At 49.1% G+C, this 12,130-nt stretch overlaps 1 protein-coding gene across 1 annotated transcript; it reads right to left on the bottom strand.

The window, feature by feature from the left end:
- LOC102184304 (paired immunoglobulin-like type 2 receptor beta) lies at positions 786 to 11,645 on the bottom strand. Its single transcript, XM_018041081.1, is given in 7 exon segments — positions 786 to 1,162; positions 1,165 to 1,212; positions 1,215 to 1,269; positions 1,702 to 1,751; positions 5,759 to 5,950; positions 10,733 to 11,122; positions 11,433 to 11,645. Coding segments are annotated over 7 exon segments (843 nt in total). The 5' UTR covers positions 11,500 to 11,645; the 3' UTR covers positions 786 to 1,121.

The following is a 12,130-nucleotide window of genomic DNA, read 5'->3' as shown; positions in this document are numbered from 1 at the left end:
AATGCACTGTTCATAGCAAACACTCTCTTCCAACAACACATCACCAGATGGTCAACACTGAAATCAGATTGATTATATTCTTTGCAGCCAAAGATGGAGACGCTCTATACAGTCAGCAAAAATAAGACCGGGAGCTGACTGTGGCTTGGATCATGAACTCCTTATTGCCAAATTCAGACTTAAATTGAAGAAAGTAGGCAAACCACTAGACCATTCAGGTAGGACCTAAATCAAATCCCTTATGATTATACAGTAGAAGTGAGAAATAGATTTAAGGGTCTAGATCTGATAGAGTGCCTGATGAACTATGGACGGAGGTTCGTGATATTGTACAGGAGACAGGGATCAAGACCATCCCTGTGGAAAAGAAATGAAAAAAAGCAAAATGGCTGTTTGAGGAGGCCTTACAAATAGCTGTGAAAAGAAGAGAAGCAAAAAAAAAAGGAGAAAAGGAAAGATACAAGCATCTGAATGCAGAGTTCCAAAGAATAGCAAGGAGAGATAAAAAAGCCTTCCTCAGCGATCAATGCAAAGAAATAGAGGGAAACAACAGAATGGGAAAGACTAGAGATCTCTTCAAGAAAATTAGAGATACCAAGGGAACATTTCATGCAAAGATGGGCTCAATAAAGGACAGAAATGATATGGACCTAACAGAAGCAGAAGATACTAAGAAGACGTGGCAAGAATACACAGAAGAACTGTACAAAAAAGATCTTCACGACCGAGATAATCACGATGGTGTGATCACTCACCTAGTGCCAGACATCTTGGAATGTGAAGTCAAGTGGACCTTAGAAAGCATCACTACGAACAAAGCTAGTGGAGGTGATGGAATTCCAGTTGAGCTATCTATCATGGTTCATTTTATCAACTTCTGGAAGGACAGAAGTTGAAGGTGACATCAGCTTTCTCCTTAGGTGTGTTCAGGCAAATTGTACAGGTCCTTTTATTTTTGTGGTGAAAGGCTGGGGGGTTGAAGAGGGAATTGGGGCAGGGCCTGTGTGACTCTCAGGTCGTGGATGACTTTCAGCACCTGCAGGCCTCTGAGTTGTCTGTGTCTGGCCGGGGTGATTATGAGGAACTGAGATCCCTGTGCGCAGCTGACTCAAAGGAGGTCCTCACTCAGCCCCACTCCTTAAGGTCTTTAAGACAGAGTAAGGGTCTCTTCCTGGGGTTCCCAGTGTGGAGGGGGGAGAGGAGGCACTGCTCAGTTGGTGAGGTCAAGCTGGAGAGGGTGAGGGAGGCATGGAGAACTTCACCATCATCCTGGGGGAGAAAGAAATGGGAGGGGTGAGACAGCAGAGGGAAAGGGGTCCCATCTCAGAGCCACGATCCCACAACTGATGCCCCACTGACACCACAGTCCCTCTGTCCATCCATCCCACCTCCTCCAAACTTCCCTCTCATCCTTTCAGGCCCTAACTGGAGCTGCTTATGTTATTGTTGTGTTCTGGTTTTATAATGTTGTCTTAGAAAAAAACTCAAGATGTACTGGAACCAGGTGATCAGGCAGCCAGGGTAGAGAAATGGTCAGGGGCTCCAGCAGTGAGGTCATCTCTAGGTCAGGACCAGGGTCTCAGGGGAGGGTGGGTGAGGCAGGGGACAGGGGAGGATGCTGAGGGCACCTGTGTGGGGAGGGGGTGTGGGGAGGAGAAGGAAGGCCCAGGTGAGAGTGGGGACGGTGGCGGCAGGACTTACCTTCATTCCCGGTGTTCTCGTAATTCTCTTCCGTGTTTCTGAAGGACTCCCTGAGCGGGAACAGGAGGGCAGTGATGTGTCAGAGTCTAGGCAGAAAAGAGCTACCACCTGCCTCGGGCTGCTCCTCTCACTGGAGGCTCTGTGACCTGCCCGGTCACACTCGGAGACGAAGGCAGAGGTTTGAGGCTCTCAGACGGAGGCTGTCTGGACGGGGATGAGGGGCTGTTTGCAGTGTAGCCCCGTCCCTGAGAGCTGACTGGGGTGGACTCTTGCAGAGAAGCGGCTTTACTGAGGGGAGCAGGGAGGAGAAGCAGGAGGGGGTGCCCGCCCTCTGTGGCAGCGCCTGGGTCCAAACCGGAGCGTGAGAACCAGGGAGCTTCTCTCTGGTCCCCTGGGTGGTGCTCAGGCCTTGGTCCCTGAGGAAACGCCATCTGGGGAGGGTCCAGGGAGGACACTGTCAAGAGTCAGGAAGGCAAGAAAGGAGGGAGGGGCTGTGAGAAGGAAAAGCCTGGATGTGGCAGAGAGGATGAGAAAGGAAAGCGGTGGGCGGTGAGGAGAGGGAGCCAGGCTGGGGGCCGCGAGGGAAGCCGCTCTGAGGAGAGACAGGGCGGAGCAGCCAGAGGCCCCGTGTCACAGGGCAAAGGACAGACTGGATGAGGAGCAAGAAAGGGGACAGAACGTGGAGCAGGCGGGTGTGTTCTGGAGGGACGGTGTTCAAGGGGGAGACAAACCTGGATGAACAGAGGGAGAGGCTGAGACCTGGGGATGGAAAGAGGAAAGGCGGGTGCCAGAGACAAAGGGAGACGTTCTGGGAGAGAGAGAAAGTGCTGGGCCATGGCTCTGACTGTTTAAGGATCGGGAGCCTCAGGAAGTGAAGAGCCTGGCCTGTGGGGACTTGGGAGGATGTGGATGGAGGCCCAGGAGGGGAGGCCCGTGAAAGGCTCCCTGGTGCTGCGCTCCGGAGGAAACTCCTTGCTCATAAAATAGCACCGCCCCCCACCCCCCCATACTGGAGGACAAGCGCTCACCTGGCTGGGGTCCTGCCTTCAGTCTGCACACCTGCAGGAGGACCAACAGCGAGTCACTGTGCCATCCACGGAGGCCTGCCTCCTCCCTGCTTCTCTGCCGGTCCCCTCCCTGGGAAGGGCCTGGGACTCAGAGCTGACCGCCCCTGCCCCCGTGGCACCCCGAGGCTGCCCGCACCTGTCCTGCCTTGTCTTCCACACCAGTCAGGAGAGCAGCTCTTCCCACACCCAGAGCACTGTCACTCTCTGACACGGTGGTTTTGACCTCCCCCGACTCATGCGACCTCAGGTCCACTCAGCCAAACCCTGGACTCATTTTCTTTCCTCTTCCTTTTCAATCACTGGGACTGAGAACTCTGACAGAGCAAACACTAGCATTTTTATGCTCAGCTATCTCTCCTTCCGGCTCTCTTCGGTCATCATCCCTCGGTACCTGTTCGTGACCTCGCTGCACTCCTGCCCTGATGATCCACTCTCTCTCAGGTTACCCAAGGCCCCCGCTGAGCCGTCTCCTCTCCACCTGCGCCTTCTCATGGGCTCCCTGACCCCCTGGGTCCCCCTGTGCTTCTGCCACACTTGCTGACACGTCTCCAATCGTGGATGCTCCCTGAGGCAGGGGATACCGTTTATTGCCCCATATCCACTCCTCCTTGTTCGGTTACAGAAACTTTTTATCTGGAGTGGCTGGGTGCGCCCCAACAGACAGATGTAGGATCTATAACTAAATCTAACCTATAAGGGACTTCCCGAATAGTCCAGTGGTTAAGAATCTGTCTTCCAATGCAAGGGACACAGGTTCAATCCCTGGGTGGCGGGGGTGGGGTGGGGTGGGGTGGGGTGGGGTGGGGTGGGGTGCAGGTAACCAAATTCCACAAGCTGCACAGGGCAACTAAGCCCGAGTGCCATGAGGAGAAAGCCTGTGGGCCACCACGAAGAACCTCCTCCCCCCACCCCCCAAAAAATGATAGCAACCATCATTTAAGTAAAAAAAGTTTTTAAATCTCACCAATAAGACATAAGGGGACGTTGTGGGTAGGACTTGACAAAGCCTCTTAAAAGGAGGACAGACAGCTGGGGAATAGTCTTTTTGTTCTTTCATCCTGATTGGATTCAGAAATAATGGCTGGAATTCTAGCAGCCATAATGAACAATGAGGCGGCCTTCGGGAGAGAAGCCAAAATGCAGAAAAGTGAACAGAAAGGTCGGAACCTCAGTGCTTATGGATGGCAGCTTCTGCCCCTGGCTCCACATTCTTTTATACAAGGGGAAAAAAGTAAACTCTGTGTTATTTAACTTAACCATTCCTTCTGGATTTTGGTGCTAACAGCTGTACGCAAATTCTAACCAGTAATTCCCAAACGTTTCTAAACCTGTATGCTGTAATGCTGCTGGGGGAAGACATAACTATGTGCAATGATGTTTTTACCCATTTGTGGATTCTCATCTGAGCTGATCCTCAAATATCATCTTGCATTTCCACAGTGACTATGTCACATTTTCTCTTCATCTCTGACCCTCATCCTCACTCTCAGGAGACAACCACTGTGGTTTTCACTCTGCAGAATTAAAAAACCAATTGGTATGTAGTTGAATTTATAAATATTTTTATTTATACCTTTGGATATTTTGTCATACTTAGGCCAGTCATCTTCAACTCATGGTTGTAAAAGTTTCACCTGCTTTCTACTAGCACTAGGGTTATTTTTTCCTCATTTATATCTTCAATTTTTGTGCAAATTATAAGGCGGGGAGCTAATATTATTCTTTCTCAGCTGTGACTCCATTATTCCAGAAATACTCATTCTTCCCCCTGGATTAGAAATGCTTCCTTTTAACCTGCTAAATTCCTGCATGTATTTCGATCTCTTTTTACCCTGCTTGTATCTGATTTTTCACTTTTATTCCGTTTGTTTACCTATATAATCCAGAATTACATAATTTTAATTGTTGTAGCTTAATTATTAAGTGCTCATGCTCATATAGTGCTTACTCTATAAGCAGAATCTCTTCTAAATGCCTTTTGTTTGTCATGACAACACCAGGGAAGTACTGTTGTCATTCCCATTTTACCGATCAGTATAGTTCAGGCTCACAGCAGTAGTATTAGTGTGCCAGAGCTTACCAGGCCAGAGTGTGAAGCAGGATTTGGCTGCAGGAATGCCCAATTCTGTGCTTTTCAAGCTCTGAGCTTTACAATCTGACAGGGCTCATCACTCTCTACAAATTTTAAAAATTATTCATGTATTTATTTTGCTGTGCCATGTCTTGTTGCAACAAATGGGATCTTTGTTTGTCATGCATGATCTTCCTTGTGATGCACTCACTGTCTAGCGGTGCGTGGGCCTCAGTAATTTTGGCCTGCAGGCTTAGTTGCTCTGTGGCATATGGGATCTTAGTTCTGCCACCAGGGATCAAACCTGCATCCCCGGCATTGCAAGGCAGATTCTTAACCACTGGACCACTAGGGAAGTTCCCATATTGCAAATTTAAAAATAATATTTCCAATCAGTTTTGGAGTTTGTTGTGGCATAAATAGTTAATGCCTCTCACCCTGTGGTCTCTTTCAGCTGTAAATGCACACATCCAAATTTCTGATGGGCATCTCTACTCAGATGCCACACAAACATAAACCATCCCAAACTCAAGAGTCATCTTCTCTCCCAATTATGGTCCTTGACCTCCTCTGCCCCCTAATTTACTTCGTGGCCTCACCATGGCCTCATTTGCCCAAGTTGGAAACATGGGACTTATTCCCACTCCTTCACCCTCACACCAATGCAATCACCAAGTCATGCTGGTTTTCTCTCTTAAACTTTTCCAGGATCTGGCCTCTCCCTCCACGCACACAGACACAGTAGGTCCACGAATGCCACCTGAGGAGGTCACTAAAAATGCAGATTCCCAAGCCCAGACCTCAGGTATGTCAGGAACTTGTATTTTAACTGAGCACCGCTGGTCATCTGGTGCAGTAGGTTCTGAGAAACACTGAGCTGGGAATCTTGGCGAGAGGTTAGGGGTCCCGGACCACTTACCTTTGCTTCTCTTCCACCAGAGGTACACAGTCAGTCCTACGATTGGAATCTTGAGCAACACAATATTGGCCAGTGCCAACCCAACTATAGCTTCCATGGTTGGGGCCCACAGCTTGGAACTCTTTTTGCCCTCTGAGCCCCCGAGACCAGCTGTGGAGGTGGTGGTAGGATCCCAGGTGGTTGTCTTGCTGCCTGAAAAATAGGCAAATTCTTCACTAAATGGCTGGAGGTATCTGGGTGAAGCTGTCACATCTTGTTCCCTAGTTTGGGGAAAGTGGGGGTGGGGAGCAGGTCTCTGAAGCTCTCCCACAGGGAGTGGAGTAACAAGAGGTGACGCTGGAAGCTCTGAATCCTCTTCACTTCTTTTAAATCCTGACTCTACCACTGATCAGTGCTATGACCTCAGAACCTCATTTTACCACCTACCCATAGGTGAACTAAATCACAGGATAAAAAATTATTTTAACACATAACATGAAAATTACTATTTTAACCATATTTAACTGTATAGTTCAGTGGCATTAAGTACATTCACACTATTGCATAAGTCTCACCTCCATCCATCTCCTGAATTTTTCAAATTCAGGAAACTGAAGCTCTGTCCCCCTATTCCCCTTCCCCCCAGCCCCTGCCTCAGCAGTCTGCTTTCTGACTCTGTGAATATAACTGTTCTAGGGACCTCCTGTAAGTGGAATCAAACAGTATTTGTCTGTACCTAATGTATACTGGAATCCATTTCTAAGGTTAACTTAATTTCTAAGTCCTACCAATAGATTGTACCTCTTTTAATAGACAATTAAAAAATTACTCAATACCCCACTAAAGGGAAGAAAATCCCAAATTCCAATGAAGTCTTCTGGTTAGTGTGGACCAAATTCATGTCCACTCTTATTAGAAATTAATAATAAAAGTGTAAATACCATCCCTCAACTAAGACTTTCAAATTTAAAAATTATTTAGTTTTACTAACATATCAGATAAAAATGATAGGAATGCACGTTAAAAACCCTACAAAACTGAAGCTTCTATAAACTTTCATTATTTTAAATGTGAAGATGTTTTAAATGAATGAAAGATTAGCATCCAAGAAACAAGTAACAAAAACAGTGAGAAGGCAGCTCGAAGGACACTTGTAGTTTGAATGAAAACCTAGACTGGACACATATTTAAGGAAATAGGACAGCAGAAGGAATAAAAAATGCAGAGAAAAACAAACCAGAAAGCAGACAAGACTCATAAATCTAACAGTGTCAAAAGGGTATTGAACTCATACATGCATTGAGAAAATCATTGAGAAACCTACAAAGCTCTGTGAAATGGCAGATTTTCTGAGACAAACACAAATTGAAAAAAATTAAAAAGTAGTAAACTTTAATGGGCAGACAAAGAAGAAATTGAGGACAGTTTTAAAGAACAACCTTTTGTAGGGATTTCAAGCTCAGAAGGTGTAATGGCTAAATTCTTGTGAAAATTCAAGGAGTGGATAATTCCCAGACAGAAGGTTCCAGAATATAGAAATACAGAAAATGATGCAATTCTAATTCCAAAACTTCCAGATGTACAGGCTGGGTTTTGAGGAGGCAGATCATGGAAAAAGCAAGGGAGTCCCAGAAAGACAGCTTCTTCAGGTTCATTGACTACACTAAAGCCTTTGACTGTGTGGATCACAACTAACTGTGGAAAATTCTTAAAGAGATGGGAGTTCCAGACCACCTTGCTTGTCTCTCAGAAACCTGTGTGCGGGTCAAGAAGCAACAGTTAGAACCTGACATGGAACAAATGGACTGGTTTGGAAAAACTGGAAAGGAGCACGACAAGGTTATGTAGTGTTATCCTCCTTATTTAACTTCTATGCAGAGTACATCATACGAAATGCTGGGCTGGATGAAGCACAAGCTGGAATCAAGATTTCTGGGAGAAATATCAACAACCTCAGATGTGCAGATACTATCACTCTAATGGCATTAAGTGCAGAGGAATTAAAGAGACTCTTAATGAGGACGAACGAAAGACAAGAAGGAAAAAGCTGGCTTGAAACTCAATATTAAAAAATCTAAGATCATGGCATCTGGTCCCATCACTTCATGGCAAACAAAAGGAGAAAAAATGCAGGATACAGCATGCTTGGGGCTGGTGCAGGGGGATGACCGAGAGAGATGTTATGGGGAGGGAGGAGGGACGGGGGTTCATGTTTGGGAATGCATGTACACCCGTGGTGGATTCATGTCAATGTATGGCAAAACCAATACAGTATTGTAAAGTAAAATAGAGTAAAAATAAAAATTAAAAAAAAAATGAAAAACTGAAAGCAGTGATAGATTTTATTTTCCTGGGCTCCAAAATCACTGTGGATGGTGACTGCAGCCATGAAATGAAGTTTCCTTCCTTGCTCCTTGGAAGGATAGTTATGACAAACCTAGACAGCATATTAAAAAGCAGAGATGTCACTTTGCTGACAAAGGTCCATATGGTCAAAGCTATGATTTTTCCAGTAGTCATGTACAGATATGAGAGCTGGATAATAAAGTAGGCTGAACAATGAACAATTGACACTTTTGAACTGTGGTGTTGGAGAAGACTCTTGAGAGTCCCTTGGACTGCAAGGAGATCAAACCAGTCAGTCCTAAAGGAAATGAAGCCTGAATATTTGTTGTAAGGACTGATGCTTAAGTTGAAGCTCCAATACTTTGGGCACCTCACCTGATGTGAAGACCCAACTCACTGGAAAAGACCCTGGCGCTGGGAAAGATTGAAGGCAGAAGGAGATAGGGGTGGCAGAGGATAAAATGGCTAGATAGCATGAGTGACTCAATGGACAGGAATCTGAGCAAACTCTGGGAGATAGTGGAGGATGGGGGAATCTGGCTTGCTACAGTCCATGAGGTTGAAAAGAGTCAGACCTGACTTAGTTACTGGACAGCAACAAAAACATAAACCTTATGCTAATCTGCAATCATAATCTGGACTGCTTCATACCCTCCTTCAGGGATATTCCGTTCAGCTCAGTTGCTCAGTCTTGTCTGACTCGGCGACCCCATGGACTGCAGCACACCAGGCTTCCCTGTCCATCAGCAACTCCCGGAGCTTACTCAAACTCATGTCCATCGAGTCGGTGATGCCATCAAACCATCTCATCCTCTGTCATCCCCTTCTCCTCCTGCTTTCAATCTTTCCCAGCAGGGATATTAGGAGTTCACATTTATGACCCTTTAAGGGGGTTTGTAGCGTGAACTGCTTTCCTCCTGGTTGTCCCCATTGCTGGCTTAGGGTTTAAATCCTGTGATCTCCTGAGTGAGTTACATACATCTATTTCCAGCTTCCCCAATTTTGTTTTTGTCCTCCTAGATCACAAATTTTTTTGTTGTTGCTGGTTTTTGTCTTAAAAACTCCCTTCACTGTCATTCACTAAATTTTGAGAGGGAGTGGAGATAAACATGTGCATATAACTCTCCATCTTTGTCAAAACTCATGCTTTACTTTTACAACTTAAATTATAAAAAGTAAACATTCAAAAGATAATGTTACACACTAATAATAAAAGCAAAGAATGGAGAGGAAGTTAGGGAATTAGAAAAGGAAGAAGAGAGATCTAAGGAGGCCAAAAACCTCTCAGAAAAGGTCATTTAAGGAAATATGGAGGAGACACAGGAAATATTAATCCAAAGCTGTCTCGGTGAATTCAGATTCTGAGTCACTATCTGTCTGCTTCCAAATCAGCATAGTGGTCAAGAAGGGGCAGTCGTGTTCCAAGGGAGGAATCAGAGAGAGTGCCCTTCCCAGCCCAGAGCCATCATCCCTTGTGGACACTGTTTAGAATTTCCAGCACAAGTGATTATATAAAGCAAACTATCTTTGTCAATCACTAGTTTTCTAAAAAGTTATAGACAACAACCCCCTTACTGCCTGTGACTGTCAGAGAGAACCCACCCCCGTTGCTCTGGAGACAAATAAATTGAGGTTCAAGTTCCGATGGCCCATTGAGTGACAGAGGGAGATCTGTTAATGCAACTCGTCCACTGTTAGGTTAAAAATACTCAAGACAACGAGATGACAGGTCAGTAGGTGAGGTTGAGAGGCTCACGGTTTAGAGAATAGGTTCTGGGATTAAACTGGGGTCAAACCCCACCCGCACCAGGAGTGACTTGGGGCAGGTGTTTGCTGTGCGAGCCTCGGTTCCCCTTCCTGTGATGGGAGGACAGCAGCAGGACCGCTGTACTGGGGGTCGTGGGGAAGGTCAGCTGGGGCGATGCTGCCAAGGTGCCCCCCCCGGGATGCAGGGCACAGTCAGGGGAGCTGCTGGGCCTGCTGCCTCATCATGACCAGGACAGAGGGGCACGGTCAGGGTGGACACAGGGACAGGGTGACTGGAACCACATGGGGGGATGCTGGTGGGGAGAGAGGGAAGGAGGTAAAGGGGATGGAAGGAGGGAAAAGGAGATGGAAAGCGAGGCGAGATGAACTGAGGGAAGGATGGTTGAACTGATGTCCTGGGGTTCAGAGCAGAGAAGGAAGGGGAGATGGGAAAACAGGTGATGGGGACACAGGGCCTCTCAGCACCTGCTGTGTGTGGGCTGAGCTCATGGCTGTGGGGGGACAGACATGGGGTAGCTGTGGCTCCACACAGGACTCAGGACAAAGGGGAAGAGCCACACCCCGAGGATGTCAAGTCACCTGGAGGACGTGGGATGAGGGCAGGGGGCCAGGTGCAGCCCAGCTTGGAGCAGGAAGGGAGGACAGCTGGGAGCACAGAGGGTGTGGGGGCCTGGGGTGGGGGAGGGGCTGGATCTGGAGAGATGGGGTTTTGGGGAAGATTAAGGTGAAAAGGGTAAAGTTGGCAGAGCCCTAGGGAGGAGTAGGGGGTGGGCAGGGAGAAGAGTTTGAGAGAGGAGAGTCAGGAAGAGAGTGCCTGAGTCAGGCCTGGGGCCCAAGGCATCAGTGGCCTCCAAGAGCCTCAGGCAGGACAGCTGGACTCACGGGGGGTGATGGTGAGTTTGGTCCCCTCGATGGACTGCCACATCTGCTTGCCGTATTTCAGTGTGACCAACTGCACCCGGCAGAAGTACACAGACTGGTCCTCCCTCCGCAGGTTTGAGATCCGGAGGGAGCCGTTCTTCTCAGGTTCTGTCCAGTTCAGGGAGAGCCGGTTCTTAAAATTATTATGGATGAACTTAGGGGTCGTGTTGTAGATGAACTCCCCAAGGAAGTGTTCCCATCTCCAGGATATTTTCATGTTGGGAACCTTGGCTAATTCCCAGGAGTGAGAGAAGGAGAAGGGGATGAGGATGGAGCCACCCTCGGGGGCTGAGAGATCCGCTGGTTGCTTCATCTCAGGGTGAGGCTCTGAATTTCTTTGTGCCCAGTGACCTAGAGGAGGGAGGGAGAGACTCTGAAGCCACGAGGAGAGACACAGAAGGTGACCCCAGACCACTGGGCACCCTCACCTGCAGGGGCACATGTGACGGGGTAGGACTGGCCCTCTGGCCTGCGTGATCCCCTCTCCAGGCTTGGGGCAGGCAGGAGGGTGAAGGGTTGGGGACCCAGCACTGTGGGAGCCGCCCTTTGTTTGTTGGGGGTGGGAGGCCAGGCCGGCTACCCCAGGGGACCCTTCTACACACACCCAGCCACAGCCCCTCCCTGGGGTCCCTGGCAGAGCAGGACAGTTCCGGCCACTCACCAGCCCACAGAGACGCCAGCAGCAGCAGCAGGGGCAGCAGCAGGGGCAGCAGCAGGGGCAGCCCCATGGCCTTGCCCTCCTCCCGGGTGAAAAGACAGGCAGCGCCCTCAAGGCCAGACGGGAGGCCTTGGGGGGCCCCTGGGGGAGTCTCAGCACCGGGAGTGAGGACCAGGCTCCTTCAGAGGACGGAGGAGGGTGGGGGCCTTCCCCAAACCTGCCCACCCCGACAGTGACGGGCACTTCCTTTATCAGCCTGGCTTCTTCTTTTCCTTTATTGCAAAAGGGCCTCCCTGTGGTCAGTGCACAGGGAGCCATGATCTGGGGCTCCCCGCCCCCGTCTTCACGCTGAGGGGCTGGTCCTGACCTGCGCCCGCTGGGCCTCCTCCCCCTCAGCTCCTGCCTCCCCGCCCTCACAGCTCCCTGGCAGTCGGTCTCTGTGTCTCTCCTTGTCTCTGCTTCTCTGAGTGTCTCTCCTCCCAGGGGAAGGGGCGGCAGCAGGACCAGCTGAGGCTCCTTCAGGGAGAGGTGGGGGCCGAGTCCCTGCCCAGCTTCAGCCCCTCGGGTAGGAGCAGGGGGGAGGCGCTGGTGGTCAAGCTCAGCCCGCCTCAGACACGGGGCGCCAGCCCGCTCTGGGCCCCTCTCCCTCCAGGCAGGGGCTCCCCTGCAGTGTCTCCCCGCTCAGTCTTCAGGCAGAACCA

Source organism: Capra hircus, chromosome 25 (genome assembly GCF_001704415.2).
Source record: "Capra hircus breed San Clemente chromosome 25, ASM170441v1, whole genome shotgun sequence".
In the NCBI taxonomy this organism is placed as follows: Eukaryota; Metazoa; Chordata; class Mammalia; order Artiodactyla; family Bovidae; genus Capra; species Capra hircus.
Note: the sequence above shows the minus strand (reverse complement) of the source record. Positions and strands in the feature narration are given on the sequence as shown.